General features: G+C 36.7%; 1 protein-coding gene across 1 annotated transcript in view; it reads right to left on the bottom strand.

Moving 5' to 3' along the window:
* Positions 1-649: 649 nt before the first annotated feature.
* The window catches only part of FBXO2 (F-box protein 2), a 77,104-nt gene continuing 50,238 nt past the window's right edge, over positions 650-27,515 (bottom strand). Inside the window, exons 5-6 of the mRNA XM_053691453.1 lie at positions 10,176-10,311; positions 650-4,882 (exon numbers count right to left, since the gene is read on the bottom strand). Of these exons, the coding sequence (XP_053547428.1) occupies positions 4,748-4,882; positions 10,176-10,311 (271 nt within the window). The 3' untranslated portion in view covers positions 650-4,747. The remainder of the gene's footprint in view (positions 4,883-10,175; positions 10,312-27,515) is intronic.

Below are 27,515 nucleotides of genomic sequence, written 5' to 3' on the forward strand. Positions count from 1 at the left end.
AATGTTTAAAGTGGCAGTAATCACCTTGTAAATACATTTTGTTGCAATTTTCCAATAGATTAACATATCAGCAGAATATGAATGTTATTAGAACAGACTTACATCTTGTTTGCTGTATTCTTTTTCAAAGGTAAAACCCCATACACCGCTTTCTTTGTTTGGAGGAGCCAATGCAGACTTAAAGGGACATTAAACCCAAATTTTTTTCTTTCATGATTCAGATAGAGAATACCATTTTAAACAACTTTCTAATTTACTTCTATTATCTAAATTGCTCCATCCTCTTGATATTCTTTCCTGAAAAGCATATCTAGATAGCCTCAGTAGCTTCTGATTGGTGACTGCACATAGATGCCTCGTGTGATTGGCTCACCCATGTTCATTGCTATTTCTTTATCAAAGGATATCTAAAGAATGAAGCAAATTAGATAATATAAGTAAATTGGCATGTTGTTTAAACTTGAATTATCTGTCTGAATCATGAAATATTTTTGGGGGGTTTAATGTTCCTTTAAATCTGAAGAAGACAAGGCTTACCACTGTCATTTTGATAACAAAATCTCATTTGTTTGGCCTCAGCACAAAAGTTAAGATAACAAAATGCAGACAGATATTTGGCAAAATAAATAAATACAAGTAGATTACAAGGTTGTTTTACTGCCTCTTTACTTAATCTATATAATCCAGCAGTTATAAACAGGATGGAATCTTTACCTGAAAACCATTTAATTTATTCAGCTGTTCACCAATGGTGTAAGCCTTTATGTGATTTGTAGTAAAACATGTGCATGTGTGTACATATATTTAAACAAGGCCTCTCTCACGGCAATACAGGGCAGCGTTTAAGCATAGCAAGAATATATATAGCGCTGAACTAAGACATTGCAGTGAACAAGTAAGATATTAGTCTTTTTCCTATACTTGAGTAACTTATTCCCTCCTGACTAGTAACATATTTTTCCCTTTGGTTAACTGTAGTGATATTTTTTAGCCTCCGCATTATTCATGCTTCTTAGCTGTCTTATATAAGATAATCAAACAGTAAGATTGTTTTTTATTATTAATTCTTTATTGGTATATGATCAGCCTGTTTAACATGTTAGCTCTGCCGTTCGGAGCTTGATAGATAGGCCGCCTTCGTCTAAGGTGTTAGCTCTGCCTGTGTCTAACATGTTTGTCTATGTCTAAGGTGTTAGCTCTGCCTGTGTCTAACATGTTTGTCTATGTCTAAGGTGTTAGCTCTGCCTGTGTCTAACATGTTTGCCTATGTCTAAGATGTTAGCTCTGCTTGTGTCTAACATGTTTGCCTATGTCTAAGATGTTAGCTCTGCTTGTGTCTGTTTAACATGTTTGCCTGTATCTAAGCTGTTAGCTCTGCCTGTGTCTAACATGTTTGCCTGTATCTAAGCTGTTAGCTCTGCCTGTGTCTAACATGTTTGCCTGTATCTAAGCTGTTAGCTCTGCCTGTGAGGCCCATTTATCAATCTCCGTATGGAGCTTGAAGGGCCGTGTTTCTGGCGAGTCTTCAGACTCGCCAGAAACACCAGTTATGAAGCAGCAGTCTAAAGACCGTTGCTCCATAACCCTGTCCTCCTGCTCTGATGAGGCGGACAAGAATCGCTGCAATTCAACCCGATCAAATATGATCGGGTTGATTGACACCTCCCTGCTGGTAGCCGATTGGCCGCGAGTCAGCAGGGGGCGGCGTTGCACCAGCAGCTCTCGTGAGCTGCTGATGCAATGCTGAATACGGAGAGCGTATTGCTCTCCGCATTCAGCAAGGAATTGGGGACCTGATCCGCACTGTCGAATCAGGTCCGCAAGACCTTTCATAAATAGGCCTCTGTGTCTGTTTAACATGTTTGCCTGTGTCTAAGGTGTTAGCTCTGCCTGTGTCTGTTTAACATGTTTGTCTATGTCTGAGTTGTTAGCTCTGCCTGTGTCTGTTTTACGTTTTTCTATGTCTAAGGTGTTAGCTCTGCCTGTGTCTGTTTAACATGTTTGTCTATGTATGAGGTGTTAGCTCTGCCTATGTCTGTTTAACATGTTTGTCTATGTCTGAGGTGTTAGCTCTGCCTGTGTCTGTTTAACATGTTTGTCTATGTCTAAGGTGTTACCTCTGCCTGTGTCTAACATGTTTGCCTATGTCTAAGGTGTTAGCTCTGCCTGTGTCTGTTTAACATGTTTGCCTGTGTCTAAGGTGTTAGCTCTGCCAGTGTCTGTTTTACATGTTTGCCTGTGTCTAAGGTGTTAGCTCTGCCAGTGTCTGTTTTACATGTTTGCCTGTGTCTAAGGTGTTAGCTCTGCCTGTGTCTAACATGTTTGTCTATGTCTAAGGTGTTAGCTCTGCCTGTGTCTGTTTAACATGATTGCCTGTGTCTAAGCTGTTAGCTCTGCCTATGACTGTTTAACATGTTTGCCTGTGTCTAAGCTGTTAGCTCTGTCTATGTCTGTTTAACATGGTTGTCTATGTCCGAGGTGTTAGCTCTGTCTGTGTCTGTTTAACATGTTTGCCTGTGTCTAAGCTGTTAGCTCTGCCTATGTCTGTTTAACATGTTTGCCTGTGTCTAAGCTGTTATCTCTGCCTGTGTCTGGTTAACATGTTTGCCTGTGTCTAAGGTGTTAGCTCTGCCTGTGTCTGTTTAACATGTCTGTCTATGTCTAAGGTGTTAGCACTGCTTGTGTCTGTTTAATATGTTTGCCTGTGTCTAAGTTGTTAGCTCTGCCTGTGGCTGTTTTACATGTTTGCCTGTGTCTAAGGTGTTAGCTCTGCTTGTGTCTGTTTAACATGTTTTTCCTGTGTCTAAGATTTTAGCTTTGCTTGTGTCTAACATGTTTTCCTGTGTCTTTTTTACATATTTGCCTGTGTCTAAGCTGTTAGCTCTGCCTGTGCCTGTTTAACATGTTTGTCTGTGTCTAAGGTATTAGCTCTGCCTGTGTCTGTTTAACATGTTTTTCTGTGTCTAAGGTGTTAGCTCTGCCTATGTCTGTTTTACATGTTTGTCTATGTCTGAGTTGTTAGCTCTGCCTGTGTTTGTTTTACATGCTTGCCTGTGTCTGTTTTACATGTTTGCCTGTGTCTAAGGTGTTAGCTCTGCCTGTGTCTGTTTTACATGTTTGCCTATGTATGAGGTGTTAGCTCTGCCTGTGTCTAACATGTTTTCCTGTGTCTAAGGTGTTAGCTCTGCCTATGTCTGTTTAACATGTTTGTCTATGTCTGAGTTGTTAGCTCTGCCTGTGTCTGTTATCCGTTTGTTTATGTATGAGGTGTTAGCTCTGCCTTTGTCTGTTTAACATGTTTGCCTGTGTCTAAGGTGTTAGTTCTGCCTTTGTCTGTTTAACATGTTTGCCTGTGTCTAAGGTATTAGCTTTGCCTGTGTCTAAGGTGTTAGCTCTGCCTGTATCTCTTTAACATGTTTGTCTATGTTTGAAGTGTTAGCTCTGCCTGTGTCTGTTTAACATGTTTGTGTATGTATGAGGTGTTAGCTCTGCCTTTGTCTGTTTAACATGTTTGCCTGTGTCTAAGGTGTTAGTTCTGCCTTTGTCTGTTTAACATGTTTGCCTGTGTCTAAGGTATTAGCTTTGCCTGTGTCTAAGGTGTTAGCTCTGCCTGTATCTCTTTAACATGTTTGTCTATGTTTGAAGTGTTAGCTCTGCCTGTGTCTGTTTAACATGTTTGTCTATGTCTGAGGTGTTAGCTCTGCCTGTGTCTGTTTAACATGTTTGTCTATGTCTGAGGTGTTAGCTCTGCCTGTGTCTGTTTAACATGTTTGTCTATGTCTGAGGTGTTAGCTCTGCCTGTGTCTGTTTAACATGTTTGTCTGTGTCTAAGGTGTTAGCTCTGCCTGAGTCTGTTTAACATGTTTGTCTATGTCTGAGGTGTTAGCTCTGCCTGTGTCTGTTTAACATGTTTGTCTATGTCTGAGGTGTTAGCTCTGCCTGTGTCTGTTTAACATGTTTGTCTATGTCTGAGGTGTTAGCTCTGCCTGTGTCTGTTTAACATGTTTGTCTATGTCTGAGGTGTTAGCTCTGCCTGTGTCTGTTTAACATGTTTGTCTATGTCTGAGGTGTTAGCTCTGCCTGGGTCTGTTTAACATGTTTGTCTATGTCTGAGGTGTTAGCTCTGCCTGTGTCTGTTTAACATGTTTGTCTATGTCTGAGGTGTTAGCTCTGCCTGTGTCTGTTTAACATGTTTGTCTATGTCTGAGGTGTTAGCTCTGCCTGTGTCTGTTTAAGATGTTTGCCTGTGTCTAAGGTGTTAGCTCTGCGATGTCTGTTTAACATGTTTGTCTATGTATCTCTGTTTAACATGTTTGCTCTATGTATGTCTGTTTATGTTGTTAGCTTTGCATATGTCTAACATATTAGTTCTGTCTGTCTTTTTAACATTGTTTAAGATTAACCTGTTTTTGTTTAGCCATAACTTCGCTATAATGGTTGATTATTAGTAAATTACCAGCATATTTAAGAAGAACATATCTCAACGTTTTTTTTGCACAGTCTCAAATAGCTATGAAACTCAAATCATGGAAAAGCTGAATATTAATAATCTCTTGGCTGCTACTGTAGCACATTTCACTTACAGAGCTAAAAGTAACAGTGTAAAAACGTAAATTCAGCTGGACTGTTGTCTGTTGTATCAAACCATCTGGCATCCTTGTCCTTTACCAGACATTGTGAAAGCAGTCACATGCTCAGTAATCAGGAACTTTAGCTTGTCAAGGTGTCTTGGCTTGATGATGTCACCTTAAGGTTCGATTGTCACACTGCTGTTGGTTACTCGCACCCCGTACCAACCTTTCCAGTAAGCAGAGTCTTGTCCACCATGCTGGAACCGAATGTAACGCACACCTGGACCATAGCCTGAGAATGTGTAGCTGATCTAACAATGGGAAGGAAAGTAAATAAATACCTTAGTGTCACTGAAGAAAAATGTCTAAACAGTTCTATTCTGACATCAGCTCCATGTTGGAATCTTGTGTATTTGTTACTAATCTATAGCTTCTGGCTTTTAGTCTAATTACACAATAATATACACCTTAAAATAGTGTAAACATTGTAACATAAATATTAGTAATCCATTGTACTGATAATAAATCCACAAATTATAGGAACATGAACAGCAAGATGAAAGTTATGGTCAAGTTTCCCCTTGTAGAAATGATTTAAATAAACATTAGATTTTAGAATAAGGTTCATTGATAAACTCCTACTTTTTATGTACCAAACCAAAGTTATAGTTTAATCTGACATCCTTTTGTTCGCGTACCTCCCACCGCTCTTCGCTAAACTCCTTCGTAGTTTTCGTGCGACAGCCAATCAGTTTGCATTGCTATACTATAGCTTCTTCTTGAAGTGCCGTACGGCATGCAATTTTATTGACTGAAGCACAAAACTACAGAGGAAGAAGAAAAAAACAGTCTACTGAAGGGCGGAGGGAGGTATGCGAACAAAAGGATGTCAGATTGAACTAGAACTTTAGTTTGGCGCATAAAAATGAAGAGCTTATCAATGAACCTTATACTAAAATCTAATGTTTATTTTATTTATTACTTCTACAATAGGAAACGTTACCATCACTTTAAACTTTCATAGTTCAGACAGAGCAAGCACCAGTGTTTGCAACAATATATAAAAATGTTATAAACATTGCTACAAACACTGCTGCCATATTGTGCTGAAAAAGCAACATACGCTTTCATGAGCTTATCTAGAAGAGAATTTAGAATGTTTTTTTTTAAAATTGCATTCTCTGGGGCCGAATTATCAAGCTCCTAATGGAGCTTGATGCCCCTGTTTCAGCGGTCTAAAGACCGCTGCTCCATAACTTGTCCGCCTGCTCTGAGGCCGCGGACAGAAATCAACCCGATCGAATATGATCAGGTTGATTGACACCCCCTGCTAGCGGCCAATTGACCGTGAATCTGCAGGGGGCAGCATTGCAAAAGCAGTTCACAAGAACTACTGGTGCATTGATAAATGCCGACAGTGTATGCTGTGCAGCGGACATGATACACTACTACATTATATCATGTCCGCTCGCACTATGATAAATCTGAAGGCAAAATTAAACATTCACGATTCAAAGTCCATTTTTTTTTTTGTATTAGTTAAAGGTTAAAAAACTTAGAATTAACTTGCAGAGCTGTACACATACTGGGAGCTGAGGTGTGAGTTTAGTCTAGCATGTTTTCATTGGCTGTATTACTAATGGGGACTTGCGTTACAAAGTGACATCTATTGTACTAAATGAGGGATGTCACACATACTCAGAAAGTCATGACTATATATTTCTTTAAAAAAATGATTAAATACCTGTTTAAAGAATAATCAATAAACAACGCCTGTCCCACCGAGCTGACAACATAATGACAATGAAATAGGTAAACGGAACATTATAGGAAAACATTTTCTGTTACATGTAAAATCACAGCAGTTAAATATAAAACATGTTTGTCAAAAAGTAAAGTAAAACCTATTTAAATTTCAATTCAGACTAACAGGAAATGCATGTTTGTGTATATATAGATAGAGAGATATTACATTTGGAAATTTCTTTGAGTTGCTGTATTGCTCATGCTAAATGCAAGTTACAAAACTACACGTGGACTAGGCCGTGCCCTTGTGCAGCTGCTTGCGTGAGAGCAGGAGCGAGGCATAATAAAAGTGGGCGGCAGCTGATAAATCGAACCCTTACAGTGAATTAATGGTACTTAAATTCGCTGAAAAGTCAAAGTCCACAGTTATTCTCTCCATAAAATGTTTATTTAAGAAAATGTGTGTATGTGGTTTTTTATATATATACCGGTGTATATATATATATATATATATATATATATATACACACACATACAGTACATATATATATACACATACACATTAACTTATCATTCGGCAAGATTACAAGTTGTGCGGTACGGTTATACCGCTGAAAAATTGGCCTTCGTGCACGGAATGGCAAGTCTCCCGTATTAGTCACGGCGGTACAGCTATACCGCAAGCGTTTTAGACTGTACTGCAACTCCATTCCACACTCAAAAATTTGCATTTGAGAGTGGAATTTTCAGGTGTCCTGTATAACAAGTTGTTCGGTCAGGCTATTACGCTAGCATTATAGCTTATACTGCAACAATCCATTCCGTGATCAAAGACCAGTAGTTATGGATTTTGTGAAACAAAAATGTTTCACAAACATGTTACAAAGTACACTAACGCCCATAAACTACACCATCCCCCCGCATAGCAAATACTATATTAAACTTATTAACCCCTAATCCGCCGCACACCCACATCTTCAGCACTAAAATAAAGTATTAACTCCTAATCCGCCGCCCCCCACGCACACACACATCGCTACTATTAAAAAAAAAACTTAACTTTAAATTAAAGTTACAATATAACTACCTTTAAATAAAAAAAACTTACCTGTGAAATAAAAAAAACTAAGCTTAAACTATAAATAAACCTAATATAACTATTTTGAAAAAATAAAATAAACGAAAAATAAAAAAAAACTAAGTTACAAAATTTAAAAATTCTAACACTACGAAAAAATTTAAAAAAAACTAACATTACAATAAAAACACTAAAATTACAAAAAATAAAAAAATCTAAGATTACAAAAAATAATAAAATTATCCAAAATAATAAAAATTAAACCTAATCTAATACCCCAATGCCCCAAAATAAAAACACTCCCTAAACTAACAATAAACAACCAATAACCCTTAAAAGGGCCTTTTGTAAGGCCATCTTCATCCATTGCGGGACCATCTTCTATCTTCTTACCGGAGGTGTGGAGCGGTCTTCCTCGATGCGCGGATCCGGGGCAGTGGTCCTCCTCAGCGGCATGGAGGCTCCTCTTCAAGCGATCTCCACCGCACACTGAAGATTGAATGCAAGGTACCCCTTTTATATTTGGGGTACTTTGCATTCCTATTAGCTGAAATATTCAAATCAGTCAATAGAATGAGAGCTGCTTAAATCCTATTGGATGATTTGAATAGCCAAAAGGATTTAAGCAGCTCTCATCCTATTGGCTGATTTGAATATTTCAGCCAATAGGAATGCAAGGTACCCCAAATATGAAAGGGGTACCTTGCATTCCATCTTCAGTGTGCGGCGGAGATCACATGAAGAGGAGCTTCCACGCTGGATGTCATCGTCGTCGCCGGTCCTGCTCACTCCGTGCCACCGGGATGAAGATAGAAGATGCCCCCACGATGGATGAAGATGTCACCGCCTGGATGAAGATGGATGTCCGGACTTCAGGAACAGTAAGTACATTTTTTGGGGTTAATGTTAGGTTGATTCTTTAATATTTTGGGGTGAGTTTTTTTTTTTTTAGATTATGGCTTTTTTATTTTTTTATGGGCAGCAAAAGAGCTCATTGCTCTTTTAAGGGCATTGCCCATACAAATGCCCCTTTAGGGGCAATGGGTAGCTTAGGTTTTTTTAGACTTTGGGGGGTTGGTTGGATGGGGGGATTTTACTGTTAGGGTGACTTTGTAAAAATGTTTATGTAAAAGAGCTGATTGCTTCAGGGCAATGCCCTACAAAAGGCCCTTTTAAGGGCTATTGATAGTTTGTTAAATTAGGGGGTGTTTTTATTTTGGGGTGGCTTTTTTGTTTTTACAGGGGTATTAGATTAGGTTTAATTTTTATTATTTTTTGTAATGTTAGTTTTGTTTTGTTTTTTCGTAGTGTTAGGATTTTAAATGTTGTAACTTAGGTTTTTTTATTTTTCGTTTATTTTAGTTTTTTAAAATAGTTATATTAGGTTTATTTATATAGTTTAAGCTTAGTTTTTTTTTATTGCACAGGTATGTTTTATTTTATTTTAAGGTAGGTATATTGTAACTTTAACTTAATGGGACAGTCAACACCAGAATTTTTGTTGTTTAAAAAGAAAGATAACCTTTATTACCCATTCCCCCGTTTTGCATAACCAACACAGTTATAGAAATACACTTTTTACCCCTGTGATTACCTTGTATCTATGCCTCTGCAAACTGCCCCCTTATTTCAGTCCCTTTCACAGACCTGCATTTTAGCCAATCAGTGCTCATTCCAGGGTAACTTTACGTGCATGAGCTCAATGTTATCTATATGAAACACATGAAATAATGCCCTCTAGTGGTAAAAATGCATTTAGATTAGAGGCAGTCTTCAAGGTCTAAGAAATTAGCATATGAACCTCTTAGGTTTAGCTTTCAACTAAGAATACCAAGAGAACAAAGCAAAATTGATAAAAAAAAAAATTGGAAAGTTGTTTAAAATTACATTTCATATTTAATTCATGAAAGTTTTTTTTTTTGGACTTGACTGTCCCTTTAAAGTTAGGGGGTGTTAGGTTTAGGGGTTAATAGTTTAATTTAATGTGTTGCGATGTGGGGGGCCGGCAGTTTAGGGGTTAATAGGTTTAGTTTAGTATTTGATATGTGGGGAGCCGGCCGTTTAGGGGTTAATAGGTTTAGTTTAGTATTTGCGATGTGGGGGCGGCGGTTAAGGGGTTAATAGGGTTATTTAGGTGTTAGCAATGCGGGTGTGCAGCGTATTAGGGGTTATTAATTTTAATTAGTGTCAGCGATGTCAGGAGGCAGCGGATTAGGGATATTTAGGGTGTTAGGTTTTTACATAACCTTCTTGTCCCCATAGACATCAATGGGGATTGTGTTATAGCGATCGCCATTCCGCAATCGCAGGTGTTAGTTTTTTTCTAACACTTTCCATTGATGTCTATGGGGGAAAACGTGCACAAGCACGTCAAGTCAGGCCTTGGCTTTTGTGCGGTATGGAGCTTAACGCACCCTATCGCACAACAAAAGAAGGTTTTTCTGTAACTTGTTATGGCAGCGCTATAGAAAGTGCGGTACCGCTAAATATTTAGCATTATTTACGCACCAGGTTTAGCGCACAACTTGTAATCTTAGTGATTGTTATTTATTAAGTTTTATTTATTTTGAAATGCAGTGCTTAATTACTGATGCAAGTTATGGTTTTATTGACCCTTTAAGGTTTCTAGATTAGTGTCTAACTTTCTTACTAAGTGTCAATAAATGAAGGATCTTTCTGGCTGAGGAATCTTCAAATACAGGCACACAACATCCTGGATCATTTGGCTGCACCGTAAAGTGTATGAGGCTAAGCTATAAAAGATGGCTGTCTATGCCCACCTGGTTCCAGCTGGCGTCACTGAATTGCGGGATGGTGATAATCTCACTTTGAAATTCTGTCACAACATCTTGATTGTCAGAGAGTAGTTGCACGTGTAGTTCATAGAGGCATCCTGAGTCAGACCTCGCCGCGTACCTGAAGCAAAACACAGACTCTAATGTGATTCATTAATAAACACAATCATTTCCTTGTTTATTAAAGCTCAAATCTCATTTGTAATCACCCAGAAACACTAGCCGTCATTTTATAAAATTCTGATTATCCTAGCATTTGTGTAGATATCAAGATTTTATTAGACATAGAGGTGAACTGTTTTCGTAACTTTCAATTTACTGCTCTGACAGCTTTTACAACAATATATAACACATTAGAATATTAAAAAGTACATAAAAGTGATATAAACAGAAAAAAATGAAGAAAAGACCAATGAACTGTCAGGATCTTTAGCTGCATAAGCCCTTCCCACTCAGCCTTTAAATCATGGACACACCCTCAGTCAGGTGCTTAGTATTGTTAGTTAGTTGTACTAAACACTACCATTGCTCCTGAGCTCTATAAACTTAGATTATTATTTGGATAGAAGGATTCCTAATCCAACTTTGAATAGTTTTTGCTCCCTTTGCTCTAGCAGAGTTCTCTACGGACTGAAATTCACAGGTTAAAACAATCTTGTTGCCACCTCTTGAACTTTAACGGATTTCACAATACTTCATAGGCATTTTTTTAGAGAATCATCACAAGCACTTGCCAAACTGATTCAGAGTCACAGCCTGCCAGCAGCTCCTCAGACTCTCATTCAAAACAAACTCACTGCAACTGCCTAACAAACATTCTTCAGCGTGTGCGAGTGTATTCACAGGATTTCAACCAGCTTGTCAGCAGTATCACATCTAACACACCGTGGATGCAGTGTGCATCGGAACTATCATCTCTACCTAACTCTTACCTCATTGCTTCATAGTAAGGTATATATTAAAGAGTTCACTCCAAAAATCAAGTGACTGTTTTAAATGTTCTACTGAACATTCCGGTTACTCATTCAGTAACATCGACCTGAACTTTGGCTCCGCCCCCAGGAGTATCGTTATCTGTCAGCCACTCCTCCCTGCCTCTACCGAAACCACTGACAAACTTACTAAGCTTACTGAAACATTGTTTTGTTTCACCAAGGTACTTTGTATCAATTGCTGTTTTCACTTAAGGTTATTTCCAAAGCTCATACCGGTCCATTCACAGTGTGAACATACACTCATGTGAATTATCATCTACCACAACAAAAAGACTATCTATTTCACTACCAACTTTTGAAAACTACTTCTATATAGTTGTTTACAGAGTCATAGTGATACAAACCTAATATTTAAAGGCATATACCATACCAAAACTGAACTGGAGTTGTGATCCACTCAGAACAGATCTTATCAAACCTTACATAATACTAAGCTAAAAAGGATATATCCAGCAGAATTACCTCAGATCGTTTATTTTCTAGTTATTTTTTTTCTATTTTTTTTTTTATTGATTTTCAGAAGTGAAATAATACAATGTATACAATTGTCAGTTTATACTCAATAACAGGAATTGCATATCTCTGTCATTAGTATTAAGAACAAAATCAGAACAGAATAGAAAATGAACACTGAAATATGTGTTAAAAAAAAGGGGGTCCCTCCCCAACGGTCGCTTTGCACATCATTCATCTAAGAAGGATCATTGGCCTCTGAGTCTATAATTCATCAATAATTCTGTATGTATAAAAGGGCACAGGATTTGTTTTTGAAACCCAATTTCCTGTATCAAAATAAATTGTTCCCATTTCTGTATAAATGTTTTTAAACCATTATTTGAGAGGGATAAATTATTTAATTGTTCAGTTGCAAGCTGACTACGAAGTTCTAGTAAAACTTGCTTAAAGTGGGAGCCTTCTTGGATTTCCATAATCTGAGAATCCTTTTCCTACAAATTAAAATAACTAGATTAAAAAATTTAGTATTTTCCTTGAATCTAGTGCCATGTAAAAGAAAAAAGATGTCTTGAAGTTCTAGTTCGATTTGTTTCTGTAGAATGGAGCTTAGCCAGTTATATATTTTATACCAAAATGTCCTGACTTTATAACAATACCAAAAACAATGTAGTATATTTGCTCCACTAGAACCGCACTTTATGCAATAGATCACTTTATTACTAGCAAATGTTGTCATTCTTTCAGGAGTCAAGTAAGCCATATGGATTATTTTTATTTGTGCTTCCGTATAATAGGCTGCGAGGGATGCCTTCTTTACCCTTGAAGTACTTTGAGTTATTAAATTATCCGCTATACTCACATTAAGCAAATTCTTCCATTTGTTATGACTTTTCATAAATGTTTCCTCACTTTTCTTATTCATTATAAATTTATAAGGAAAAGGGATCGAGAAAATTCCATTTCTAAATTGAGAAAAGATTTTTACCATGAATTCAGAGTCCCAGTTGTTTCCATATTGTTCTAGTAACTTTATTATGTAGCTTCTTACCTGATAATGGGCAAATAAATCATAATCTGGAATCCCAAATCCATGTTTAAGCTCTTGAAATGTTTTATATGTTTTCTTTTGTTTATTGATCAGTTGTGCCAAATTTATCAGCCCCATTCCAGTCCATTCTTTAAAGGGCTTTGAAGTCATTCCAACTATAAACTGAGGGTTCCCCTGTATGGGGTAATATTCTGATATACTAAAATCTGACTTAGATAAAGAACAAAGATTTTACCATGCTTTTATGGGTTCTCTGAAAACAGACATTCTTCTGCAAATAGGCATATTTTTAAGTTGAATGTGAATTAAGGCAGAGAGTGAAAAAGGAGTAACAATTCCTTGCTCAATTTCTATATTTGTATAATAATTTCCTTCTGTTACCCAATCAATCACATATTTGGCTAAAGCTGCTTTATTGTATATCATAAAATTTGGAAGATTCCTTCCCCCTTTATCCTTCGGCATTTGACGTTTTTCTAAGCTTAACATTGGTTCTCTGCCTTGCCACAAGAAGTTAATTAGATTTTTGTTCAGGAGGGTGAGATCAAGTTTATGTAATGGAAGTGGGGATTACTTGCATTAAATATACATTTTTTGGGAATAGAACCATTTGTACTATATTAACTTTACCCAGCAGTGACAATGGCAATTTTGACCATCTTTTTAAGCTATCAGACATATTTTCTAGTTTCTCCTTGTAATTGAGCTCATACCATAATTTTGGCAGATATGAGATTTTTATTCCTAAATATTTCAAATAAGTTTTAACTTCCCAAAAAGGTTGTTTTATTTTAGAGTGTTTTCTAAATAACCACATTAGTTAAGATTTAAGTATATTCACTTTAAATCCGGAAAAAGATCCGAAAATATTGATCAAATCCAGAACTATAGGGATATATATAGCTGCCTTATTCATACGTAGAAGATCATCTGCATAAAGAGAGATTAATATCTCCTTCCCTGAAATTTGTATTCCTTCAATACTAGATCTTAATCTAGTATCGCAAAATCAAATAGAAGAGGGGAAAGGGGGCAACCCTATCTTATCCCTCTATACAGGGAGTGCAGAATTATTAGGCAAGTTGTATTTTTGAGGATTAATTTTATTATTGAACAACAACCATGTTCTCAATGAACCCAAAAAACTCATTAATATCAAAGCTGAATAGTTTTGGAAGTAGTTTTTAGTTTGTTTTTAGTTATAGCTATTTTAGGGGGATATCTGTGTGTGCAGGTGACTATTACTGTGCATAATTATTAGGCAACTTAACAAAAAACAAATATATACCCATTTCAATTATTTATTTTTACCAGTGAAACCAATATAACATCTCAATATTCACAAATATACATTTCTGACATTCAAAAACAAAACAAAAACAAATCAGTGACCAATATAGCCACCTTTCTTTGCAAGGACACTCAAAAGCCTGCCATCCATGGATTCTGTCAGTGTTTTGATCTGTTCACCATCAACATTGCGTGCAGCAGCAACCACAGCCTCCCAGACACTGTTCAGAGAGGTGTACTGTTTTTCCTCCTTGTAAATCTCACATTTGATGATGGACCACAGGTTCTCAATGGGGTTCAGATCAGGTGAACAAGGAGGCCATGTCATTAGATTTTCTTCTTTTATACCCTTTCTTGCCAGCCACGCTGTGGAGTACTTGGACGCGTGTGATGGAGCATTGTCCTGCATGAAAATCATGTTTTTCTTGAAGGATGCAGACTTCTTCCTGTACCACTGCTTGAAGAAGGTGTCTTCCAGAAACTGGCAGTAGGACTGGGAGTTGAGCTTGACTCCATCCTCAACCCGAAAAGGCCCCACAAGCTCATCTTTGATGATACCAGCCCAAACCAGTACTCCACCTCCACCTTGCTGGCGTCTGAGTCGGACTGGAGCTCTCTGCCCTTTACCAATCCAGCCACGGGCCCATCCATCTGGCCCATCAAGACTCACTCTCATTTCATCAGTCCATAAAACCTTAGAAAAATCAGTCTTGAGATATTTCTTGGCCCAGTCTTGACGTTTCAGCTTGTGTGTCTTGTTCAGTGGTGGTCGTCTTTCAGCCTTTCTTACCTTGGCCATGTCTCTGAGTATTGTACACCTTGTGCTTTTGGGCACTCCAGTGATGTTGCAGCTCTGAAATATGGCCAAACTGGTGGCAAGTGGCATCTTGGCAGCTGCACGCTTGACTTTTCTCAGTTCATGGGCAGTTATTTTGCGCTTTGGTTTTTCCACATGCTTCTTGCGACCCTGTTGACTATTTTGAATGAAACGCTTGATTGTTCGATGATCACGCTTCAGAAGCTTTGCAATTTTAAGAGTGCTGCATCCCTCTGCAAGATATCTCACTATTTTTGACTTTTCTGAGCCTGTCAAGTCCTTCTTTTGACCCATTTTGCCAAAGGAAAGGAAGTTGCCTAATAATTATGCACACCTGATATAGGGTGTTGATGTCATTAGACCACACCCCTTCTCATTACAGAGATGCACATCACCTAATATGCTTAATTGGTAGTAGGCTTTCGAGCCTATACAGCTTGGAGTAAGACAACATGCATAAAGAGGATGATGTGGTCAAAATACTCATTTGCCTAATACTTCTGCACTCCCTGTATAGGGTAAAAGGCCTAGAGATAGATGAATTAATTATTAAAGAGGAAGTTGGGAAGAGATATATATATATATATATATATTTTACCTTTGAAGCCAAAGTTATGAAGGGTTGTAAATAAATGATCATAATAAATATAATCAAAAGCTTTTTCAGCATCTAATGATAAAATTATGGGATCAGTCAATTTCATGTCTTCACCTATTGAGTCTTGTGCATTTAAATATGATAATAAGACGAAAACCTTACGTAGGTTAGATATTGATGACCTACCATTTATGAAACCAGTTTGATCTTTGTGTATAATAATTTTCATCAACTTTTGCATTCTGTTAGCTATAAAAGACGTAAGAATTTTATAGTCGATGTTTAATAAAGCAATCAGTCTATAAGCACCCATATCTTCTGGACTCTTATCTGGTTTTAAAATAAGAGATGTATATGATTGTAAAAACAATTTAGATGGTTCATTTTACTTTATTAAATAATTATTATATAGATTCACTAAAATTGGTCCTACTGAGTCTTTAAGAATTTTATAGAATTCATTTGGTAAATTATCAGGTCCCGCAGCTTTATTACAAGATTAATTTTTAATAGCTGAATCGACTTCCTCAACAGATATGGGTGCTTCCATCATTTTCAACTGTTCATTGGTAATAATCAGAATTTCTATTCTGCTCCAAAATATTTTTTTTTCTCTTCATCAATATCTGACCTATTATATACTCCTTGATAGTAAGTTAAAAATTCTTGACTGATTTTCTCCGTGGAGGAAATCAGTTTACCTCCCACTTTTATTGCCGATATATAATTATTGTATTTTTGGTTTTTCACAAGGTTAGCCAAGTACTTTCCACACTTGTTTCCAAATCTGTAGAATATACTCTTTGATATTTTTTCGTTTTGTTGTATTTGTTCCACTATAAAAATTTCTCTTGCTTCCTTTGCATTAATATATTTTTTCCAATTAGTTGGGTTCCTTTCCCTTAAATATTTATCATACGCATTAGTTAATTGTTTCGCTAATTGATCTTCTCTAAATTTCCTCTTTTTTTTTTTATTAATTTTAAGATATGCTAATATATTTCCGCTGATTACTGCTTTGAAAGCTTCCCAGTATATTCCAGTCTTATCTAAATAATCTTTATTGAATCAATGAAATTCTTCCCATTTATCTTTCAAAAATTGCTGGAATTTTCTATTAGTAACTAGATATTTTGGGAACCGAAGTCCTACATTTTTTTTGTCGATGTTCAAATTTAAAGGGACATGAAACCCACATTTTTTCTTTCATGATTTAGAAAGAGCATGCGATTTTAAACAACTTTCTAATTTACTTCTATTATCTAATTTGTTTTATTCTCTTGATATTCTTTGCTGAAAAGCATATCTAGATAGGTTCAGTAGCTGCTGATTGGTTCCTGCACATAGAAGCCTCATGTGATTGGCTCACCCATGTGCATTGCTTTTTCTTCAACTAAGAATATCTAAAAAATGAATCAAAATAAATAATAGAAGTAAATTATAATGTTGTTTAAATTTGTATTCTCTATATGAATAATGAAACTTTTTTTTAGGGCTTATTGTCCCTTTAAGTTCTAATGTTATTGGTGAATGATCAGAAATGGTTATTTCCTTAATTTCTGATTTTTTTACATAATCTGAGAGAGAAGGGGATATCAGAAAGTAATCTATGCGTGAAGAGGATTTATGCGCTTTAGAAACGCATATAAATGCTCTTTCATTGGGATTCCTCATTCTCCATATATCTATAACTTTCAATTTGTTAAGTAAGGGTTTGTATAATTTAGTCTCTCTTCCACTATTCCTAGTATTTTTAAGATTAATGTCTGACACTCTCATCCTATCCAAATTGTCTAAGGGGGTAATATTAAATCACCTCCGATGATAATGTTGTCACTCAAATTCACGATTAACCTATTTTGTATTTTATCCCTAAAATGTATATCCAACTTTTTAGGTCCATATAAGTTACAAAGAGTATAAATTTGATTAAATATTTTAAATTGTAGAATAACATATCTTTCATCCCTATCAATTTCTTGTGAAATTATATTTACCTTTAGAGACTTTTTAAAAAGAATAGCTGTCCCCTTTGCTCTTTTCTTACAAGGTGTAAAGAAGACCTCCCCTACCCATCCCACTTTTAATTTTTCAGACTCTATTTTAATTAAATTGGTCTCCTAAATGAATGCAATATCCACCCGCATATTATTGATATGTTTTAAAATTACTTTCCTTTTAATTGGAGAGGTTATCCCTCCAACATTCCAAGAAATTATATTCAAACTTTTTTTTATTTTTAAAAGCAAAACTGCACTAAGCCAATGACCTTATTACAACATTGTGAAATTAAGGTGAAGGGGCGGGAGGGGGAGGGAGAGATGGAAAAAAAAAGGGGGGAGGGGAAATCCACCATCAACAAAGAGAGAGAAAAGAAACAAAAAACTCAAAAACATAAGTAACCTTCTAAGTACTATGGAGGAATAATAAACAACTCATTTGCATGTTCAAAATCACACAAGAATCCCTCTATTATGTACAAATTCCTGAGCTGAGATCAAATTGTCAAAAAAAATTACCTCATTCTCTAATGTAATTTTAAGCTTTGCTGGATAAATAATAGTGGCATTGATGCCGGCATTAATTAATTCAGTGCAAAGAGGGTTTAATAATTTTCTTTTACTCACTACCTCTGCAGAATAATCTTGAAAAATAAAACATTTCTTTCCCTCAATGAATGGAACAGTTCCTAACTTCCTGCATGCCTTGTAATATCTATTTCACTACCAACTCTTGAAAACTACTTCTAATATACTTAAATATAGTTGTTTACAGAGTCATAGTGATACAAACCTAATATTTAAAGGCATATACCATACCAAAACTGAACTGGAGTTGTGATCCACTCAGAACAGATCTTATGAAACCTTACATAATACTAGGCCAAAAAGTATATATCCAGCAGAATTACCTCAGATTGTTTATAACCTTTCCCAAAAGGTAGATCAATTGGGACAAGGCCTTATGGACCTACAAGTTAAGAACCAATCCATACGAAACATAAGAGATTCTATAGCTCTGAAATCCAATCAACTAGAACCAACACCAGAACCACAGGTCTCACTTCCAGATACTTTTTCAGGCAATAGGAAGTTATATAGTCAATTTAAAAATGCCTGCCAACTACTTTTTAATTTAAAACCAAGAACGTATTGCACTGAAAGGGTAAATGTATTAACTTAAATGTAATTCCTGAGAGGAGAACTTAGAGTCTGGGTAGATTCATTCTATGAAACCGATGACCCCATTCTCAGATCCCTGGATGATTTCTTCACCTCCATGGATGAACTATACCAAGACACTAATCTCCAGATAACCGCAGAGGCCAATATGAGAAGCCTAAAACAAGGCAAACGGCCTGTCAAAGACTATATAACAGACTTCAAACAATGTGCTACAGATTAACAGTGGAACCCCATAGCTCTCAGGAACCAGTTCAGATTGGGGCTTGCAGAAACTATAAAAGATGAGCTAGCCCGCACAGAACTACCAAAGACACTAGAAGGCCTCATGAGGCTAGCTGTACAGATAGATCGGAGACTCAGAGAGAGGAAAAATGAACGCTATGCCTCAGAACAAAACTATAAGAGTTACTCAAGCAAAAGTACTACCTAATCACCATCCACCCCCAGAAGCTCTGTGGAACTTATGGAAATAGGTGTTATCAGGGGACCATTGACAGCTGATGAGAGGACTCGTAGGAGGAGTAAACAGCTGTGTATGTATTGTGCCATCCCCACGCATACTGTCAAGGATTGTCCTATACTACTGCAGTCTAAGAAATGTAAGTTCACTTCTATAAATACTCATCTCAGCCAAGTGATAAAATACCATCTTACTGTCTTTTGTCTCTCCTCTTGCAGTGGGACCAAAACAGACTGAATACTGAAGCCATAATCGACTCCGGAGCATACAAAAATTTTATCGATAAGGCTATAGTTATAAAAAATAAAAGTCTGTTGGTATTGAAGAAAAAACCTGTGTCTATTTGCATCATTGATGGCTCAACAATTAGTACAGGACCCATTACACATCATACAATTCCCATACTAGTAAAACTGAATACCTAACATTGATGTCTTACCTTCTCCTCGTTTCCCTGTTGTTCTAGGTATACAATGGCTACAAATACACCAACCTGTTATAGATTGGACATCTCTTCAAGTAAGCTTTGATTCACCATATTGCCAACAAACTTGTTTCCCACAACATTTACTTCAAGTCCCAAATCACAAGTACAACCTACCTGATGAATACTCAGATTTTACTGATGTCTTCAGTAAAAAGGAGGTAGAAAGTTTAACACCGCATCGTATTTACGATTTCCCTTCTGAGTTACAACCTGGTGCAACCATTCCATATGGGCATCTGTACCCACTCAGCCAACCCAAACTCAACTATCTAAAAACCTACTTGGAAGAGAACATATCTAAAGGCTTTATTAGGCCATCCACGTCGCCTGCAGGAGCAGGAATCTTCTTTGTAAAGAATAAAGATTTATCGCTCAGACCAATAATCGATTAACGGGAGCTGAACAAGAGGACTTTTAAGAACAGGTACCCCTACCATTAATTCCAGAGCTCATCGAACGACTATACCAAGCAAAGATTTTCACCAAGCTCGATTTAAGGGGAGCGTACAACCTCATCCGTATTCGAGAAGGGGATGAGTGGTTGACTGCTTTCAGGACAAGATATGGATTATACGAATACTTGGTCATGCCCTTTGGCCTATGCAATGCCCCAGCCACTTTCCAACATTTTATTAATGATGTGTTCAGGGATCTACTCGACGTCTGCATGGTCGTATATCTCAATGATATACTAATTTATTCTTAAACAAAACAGGAACATGTCAAGCATGTCTATTGAGTTCTATCCAGGCTTAGAGTACACCACCTATACACAAAGCGTGAGAAGTGTGTTTTCCATACTAATGAAATTTCATTCCCCAGATACAATATCACTCCATCCGGCATCCAAATGCAAAACAATAAAGTTGATGTCGTAAAGAACTGGCCCATACCCACTAATAAAAAAGACCTACAACGTTTCCTCGGGTTCTCCAAATATTACAGAAAATGTATCAAGGGATTCCTCTCACTCGTCTTATGAGTTCCACTATACATTTCTGTTGGAGTCCTGATGCCACAACCACATTCAATACACTTAAAACCTGTTTCACTACAGCTCCTATTCTCTGGTTCCCAGACCCAAAATTACAGTTTATCCTAGAAGTCGACTCATCGTAATACGCCCTAGGAGCTGTACTCTCACAACGAACATCACTCTCCGACCAAATTCATCCTGTTGCATATTTTTCAAAAATGATGAACTCAGCTGAAATGAATAACCCCATCAGGGAGAAAGAGCTTCTAGTTATAAAACATTCCTTAGAACATTGGAGACATCTCCTCAAGGGTACTGAACTACCAATTATTATATTCACTAATCACAAGAATCTGGAGTATTTACAAATGAATAAGACTCTCTGCCCCAGTCAGGTACAATGGAGTTTGTACTTTGCTCGATTCAAGTTTAATATAGTTTATAGACCAGCCAATAAAAATGGCAAAGCAGATGCCCTCTCCCGTAAGGATAAGAAACCCAAGTTGTTGACTTCTACTACCAGGATCATACCTACAGAATGTTTTGTCAGACTCTCCACTCATCATTCAGAAGAGCTAAAGCGTTCCTGAGATGTTAACAACATTCCTTATCCATACCTAAATAAAGACAGTAATGGGTAGTACTACCATGACAATAAATTATACATACCACCAGATCTACGACATTTGATACTCAAATACCATCATGATTCACTTCTATCTGGACATCCAGGTGAACAACGAATGCTCAAAATCATTACAAGAGATTTCTGGTTTCCAGCAATGAAGAAGACCGTACAAGAATACATACAAACTAGCACTGTTTGTGCCACTTCTAAATTGGAGAAAAGACCACCTTATGGATTACTAATACCTCTACCTATTCCAGAGAAACCATGGCAACGTATAGGTATGGACTTCCTACATCAGAAAACCAAAATACCATTCTTGTGGTTATTGACTTATTTACTAAAATGGCTTTATACCTTTCCACAAATTGCCTACTTCTTCTGAAACTGCACAACTCTTCCTAAACAATATAGTGAGACTGCACGGAATTCCATCTATACTTACCACTGACAGAGGCAGTCAGTTCACCTCACAGTTTTGGAAGAAACTCTATGAATTTATTTACATTGACCACCGTTTCAGCACCTCCTTCCGCCCACAGACCAATGGTCGAGCAGATAGGTTAAATCAATGGTTGGAGCAATACCTGTGTTATTGCTCATACCAACAAGGTGATTGGGTACAGTACCTACCAATGGCCGAATTTGCATTCAACAACTCTGTTAATTCCTCCACTAAGATGACACAGTTTTACGACAACTATAGCTACCATCCCACATTCAATATGACATTGCCAGGGGGTTCAGCCTCCCCATTAGTTGAAGAGTTAACTAACTCACTTCTAGACCACTTCAAGATCTGACGCCAGAACATTGAGGATGCACAACAATCTCAAAAAAAAGTACTATGACTTCCGCAGGCGGACTCCCCCATCATATTCGGTTGGAGATTTGGTTTGGTTGTCCACAAAAAAACTAAAACTTCAAATCCCCAGTAAAAAAAACTGTCTGGTCTTTTCATAGGACCGTTCCTTATTCAAAGGGTTCCGAACCCCAATGCTGTCACTCTCCAACTACCTGCCGCCTTAAAGATACATCCTACTTTCCATGTATCTTTTAAAACCCTCTAGGCCTGCGAGAATACCAGGACCTATTCTACCTCCCGTACCACAACTATTGGACACTGAGTACGAAGTACAGTCAGTACTCAATTTGAGATATTACAGAGGTCAATTGCAATATCTAATCTGTTGGAAGGGATTCTCACCTGAGGATGATACTTGGGAACCATTCACTAATCTCAGGACTCCCACATTGGTTTCCCTCTTTCATCACCGGTACCCGGACCGTCCGCGTCCTCAAGCTGTGGGACAGCTTGTTTAACGGGGTCATGTCAGGATCTTTAGCTGCCTTTAAATCATGGACGCACCCTCAGTCAGGTGCTTAGTATTGTGAGTTAGTTGTACTAAACACTAGCATTACTCCTGAGCTCTATAAACTTAGATTATTATTTGGATAGAAGGATTCCTAATCCAACTTTGAATAGTTTTTGCTCCCTCTGCTCTAGCAGAGTTCTCTACGGACTGAAATTCACAGGTTAAAACAATCTTGTTGCCACCTCTTGAACTTTAACGTATTTCACAATACTTCATAGGCATTTTTTTAGAGAATCATCACAAGCACTTGCCAAACTGATTCAGAGTCACAGCCTGCCAGCAGCTCCTCAGACTCTCATTCAAAACAAACTCACTGAAACTGCCTAACAAACATTCTTCAGCGTGTGTGCGAGTGTATTCACAGGATTTCAACCAGCCTGTCGGCAATATCACATCTAACACACCGTGGATGCAGTGCGCATCGGAACTATCATCTCTACCTAATTCTTACCTCATTGCTTCATAGTAAGTTATATATTAAAGAGTTCACTCCAAAAATCAAGTGACTGTTTTAAATGTTCTACTGAACATTCCGGTTACTCATTCAGTAACATCGACCTGAACTTTGGCTCCGCCCCCAGGAGTATCGTTATCTGTCAGCCACTCCTCCCTGCCTCTACCGAAACCACTGACAAACTTACTAAGAGCGGAAGGAAGAAGCAGTCATTCCACAGTGATCCAGCTTACTGAAACATTGTTTTGTTTCACCAAGGTACTTTGTATCAATTGCTGTTTTCACTTAAGGTTATTTCCAAAGCTCATACTGGTCCATTCGCAGTGTGAACATACACTCATGTGAATTATCATCTACCACAACAAAAAGACTATCTATTTCACTACCAACTCTTGAAAACTACTTAAATATAGTTGTTTACAGAGTCATAGTGATACAAACCTAATTTTTGAAGGTATATACCATACCAAAACTGAACTGGAGTTGTGATCCACTCAGAACAGATCTTATCAAACCTTACATGAACAGACATTGAGATAGAGAAGACAAGATCAGCCAATTGAATTGGTCATAGTGTCCATAAACAGTCCAGAGAGCACAAATACCTCCTCTTTCTTGTTTGATGCAGAAAGGTAAAAAAGAGAGCAAATAAGGAAAATACATATTAAAACACCAAAACAAAAGTAAAGGAAATCTAATATAAGAACTGTAGGAACTGATGAGAGGAGAAGAGTAGCAAATCCAAATTAACCAAGGGAGACATTGTGGGAAGTGGACGCTGAAATAGAAAATATTGCTATAAAGAAAAAAAAGTATATAAAGATGTATGAAGATAAAGGAGAATGGAGAAAGGAGAATGCCAGGGGGGGGAATATTTGTCTCTGCGTCTTTAATGAAATCTAGATTATACCTACACAAAAGGATAATTGGAATTTTATTACAAGAACAAAGACTCATATATTGCTAATTTAAAGTAAAATTGATCATCTAATTAGGAGAGAAGAAGCATTATTAATTGGTTTAATATAAAACTGTCTGAAAGTGGAATCTGAAGACCAACAAGCTGTATTTAGAATATCTTGGTGGGATGAAGATTTAAGAAAAGCTTTGGAAGCGGAGGCTCCTCGAACAGGGTAAGCCTAAAAATATTCCTCCACACCAGCTGAAAACATAAAGCCACTTTACCACCTGGCTATAGAGGTAGAAGATATGAGTTTATAAGGGAAAACAAATAAAATAAGAAGTTGAAAAGAAGTAGATTGATGTAACAATTTAGTTCAAGTGATATATTCTTTTAACATTGGACAACAGAAAGAAATTAGATCAGAGAAATAAGGATAGAAGATAGATTGAGAAAGTTAGTTCTTTTAGTAAGAATAAAGATGACACCAAAATGAGAACATTTGAGTATTAACATCAATAGAACAGTCAGAGACTCTACGAATCTATAGAAGACAGAGAAGAGTGGTAAATTTAGTAGACAGTTGTTCGATGGAGAGTAAATTATTAGGGGGCAGTCACACAAGAAAGAAAGTACCAAATATACGTCCCAGAAGAAAAAGTATGTAGAAGAATGGGGTTTCTGAATATGAGTAGCCTTGAGGACTCTATAAATTTGGTGAAGTTGACCAAAGGATGTATTGTTGATAAGAGAGTGGTCAGCAGAAATATCTGAACAGGGTAAATTAATGGATCTATAAGCTGAACCTGATTAAAAAAGAAAGGTAATCTAAGATATGACACAGAAAGACTGAAAAGGGATCCAAATTAATCTGAGTACACCAGCTAGACCATTTGGACCAAGCATCATATATATATATATATATATATATATATATATATATATATATATATATATATATAAAATTACTTATTTCTCTATTTACATTTTTTCATTTTCATTTTAATCTCATTATTAAAACTACCTAGGTTTGCTAGGAAGGTTAGCTTAGTGAATTCTCCGCAGCTCAAAATAGTTTATGCAATAAATATCCCTAAGCGAATGCATTGATTGAAGACTGCACCCTGGTATTGTGACTGAGTTTGATGGTGAGAGTGCGCCTAACGGGGTTGGATTTTTTTTATTTATATATGTGTGTAGATTTATATATACATATATATCACTCCCAAAAAGAAAGAACTCACCAGGTCTTCAATAAAAAAAAAAATCACAATTTATTTAAGCAAAATAGTAATGTTTATCAGAACAGTATATATGAGTGTTACACTTTATGTCAATGTATTTGATGTGTGTGGTGCACTTTTTAAATAAAAAAAAAAACAACTTACTTTATGCAAGCTCTTCACTTCCGCTAACCAGACTATTTTTGTTTGCGCTTGAGCGCTCACGTTTACTTTTAACTTACGTGTGCAACTTAGCTTGGTTGCGATATTGCTTATCACAACCCATGCTAACTTTAGCGTAACACTAGTAGTCTATCCCAAAATATCTAAAAAGGGAAGCAGAAAATAAAATAATAATAATGATAACAGTTAAAATAACAAAACAAATGAGACTAAAAGGGTTTTGCTGGAAATGTAGAACCTGAGAGATATAAAGAGAGAAACAGTGACACTCAGTGGCAGAAAAATAAAACTTGAGGAGAAAATGAAAGTAAACTGAATTAAAACTTACAAAGTAAAACAAAATGGAAGTGTTAGTCTGAAAGAAAATGAGGCGGAGACAGAGTATTTGCTGGTATCGAGTCACCAAAGAGGGAAGAAGGGCGGGAGGGAGGGACAAGATGGCCATGGGGGACAGCGTGTGCCAATCAAAGGAGAGCAAGAACAGATTTTGCCCACCAAGAAAGAAAGAAAAATGACAAAGGTAGGAAAAGAGAAGAGAGGGAGCGGAAAGTAAATAAGGAAACAAAAAAAAGGAAATTTGTAATTACATTTATAAATAACAGATACAAAGGAGAATATGATGGGAAATGAGGCAAAATATATACAAGTAAGAGAAAAAAAATGGAATAAAAGATAAAATGCAACAAAATTAAAACTTTCTAAGAGCTACTTAAAGGAACACTCAAGTCAAAATTAAACTTTCATGATTCAGAAAGAGCACACAATTTTAAGAATTTTTAAAATGTACTTCCATTATTAAATTTTGCAAAATCTTTTTATATGCACATTTTTTGAGGCACCAGCTCCTACTGAGCATGTGCACAAGCTCTCAGGGTATACGTATACTATGATTGCCTGAGGTCTATAAGTATAGTTGTCTGTGATTGGCTGATGTCTGTCACATGTACAGTGGGCTGGCAAATTGGAGAAAAAATAAATTTGACAGAAAAAAAAAATGACTGCTTTTGTGAAATTCAGAGTAAGTGTTATTGCACTGTCTTTTTATCATGCACTTGTAAATTATGCAACTCTACTGTATTTTGTGGTCCTCTAACTTTTCAGAGCAGCAAAAAGAAAGAGGAGGTATTGGTGCTCTCTGGGCAGTTTACTTTGACCAATCCCATTGGCTGATCTTGGCTGTTCCATCTAAATGCCTCTGTTCATTGGTCACTTTTCACTGTTATGTACTTTTTAATGTCCTACGATATTATGTATTCTTTTAAAAGCTGTCAGAGCAGTAGATTGAAAGTTAAGCAAAATATGAGTCTTTGTTCTTGTAATAAAATTCATACATTTAAAAAATCAGAAGCTGAGTTGAGGTTTTCACTGTGTTTGTGGAGTACACACAGAAATAATCACTAACAACCAATTAGCATATGAACGTGCATTTAACTACTTTGTTTTTTGCATTTAATATCACCAAGGCTGTGTGTATGTAATTGTTACCTATGTATTTGGCTTTATGCAGTATTCACAAATAAAACCTAAATCCTGATTCTGATATGCTTATTTAATTATTTATAATGCAGATTTATATTTTATTTGTAATTATATTAGACTCAAAACCAATTTATGGCTAGATTACGAGTGGCGCAACTGTGTGTGTGTGGTTTTCGGCTCAAATTACAAGTTGAAAGTAAACGAGATCGCATGAGCCCATTTGAAGTTAATGAGCGTTGAGTTAGCGCAACTTCAGAGCTCTGGTTAACAGTTTTACAAAACAAAAAAGTGTCACAAAACACGTCCAAAATACATTACACAGTAATGTTACACTCATAATAACACCATCTAATAAAATAAAATGTAAACAAATATTGCGCAAAGTTATAAAGGCTCAAAGATATGAGATTTCAGGCAAAAGGCTTTAATCTAGAGATACATACATATACATGTATGTGTATATACTGTGTATGTGTGTGTATATATATATGCAATATTTTTTTGAATCATTATTATTAGACAGTGTTATTATGAGTGTATCTGTACTTTTAAATGTATTTTTGATGTATTTTATGGCACTTATTTGTCTCGCGTAACAGTTACCACAGCTCTGAAGTCGCATTCGCATTTACTTGCAACTCGTAATAGCACGCTACTTCCGATGCTCGCAAAGAGCCACAATAAACCCATTATCACTTGTGCGCAACAATTAGTGCACCACTCGGAAGATGGTTTGAGCTAAGAGGAGAATTCGCTAAGCCGATGGAGT

This window comes from Bombina bombina, chromosome 8 (assembly GCF_027579735.1).
Source record: "Bombina bombina isolate aBomBom1 chromosome 8, aBomBom1.pri, whole genome shotgun sequence".
In the NCBI taxonomy this organism is placed as follows: domain Eukaryota; kingdom Metazoa; phylum Chordata; class Amphibia; order Anura; family Bombinatoridae; genus Bombina; species Bombina bombina.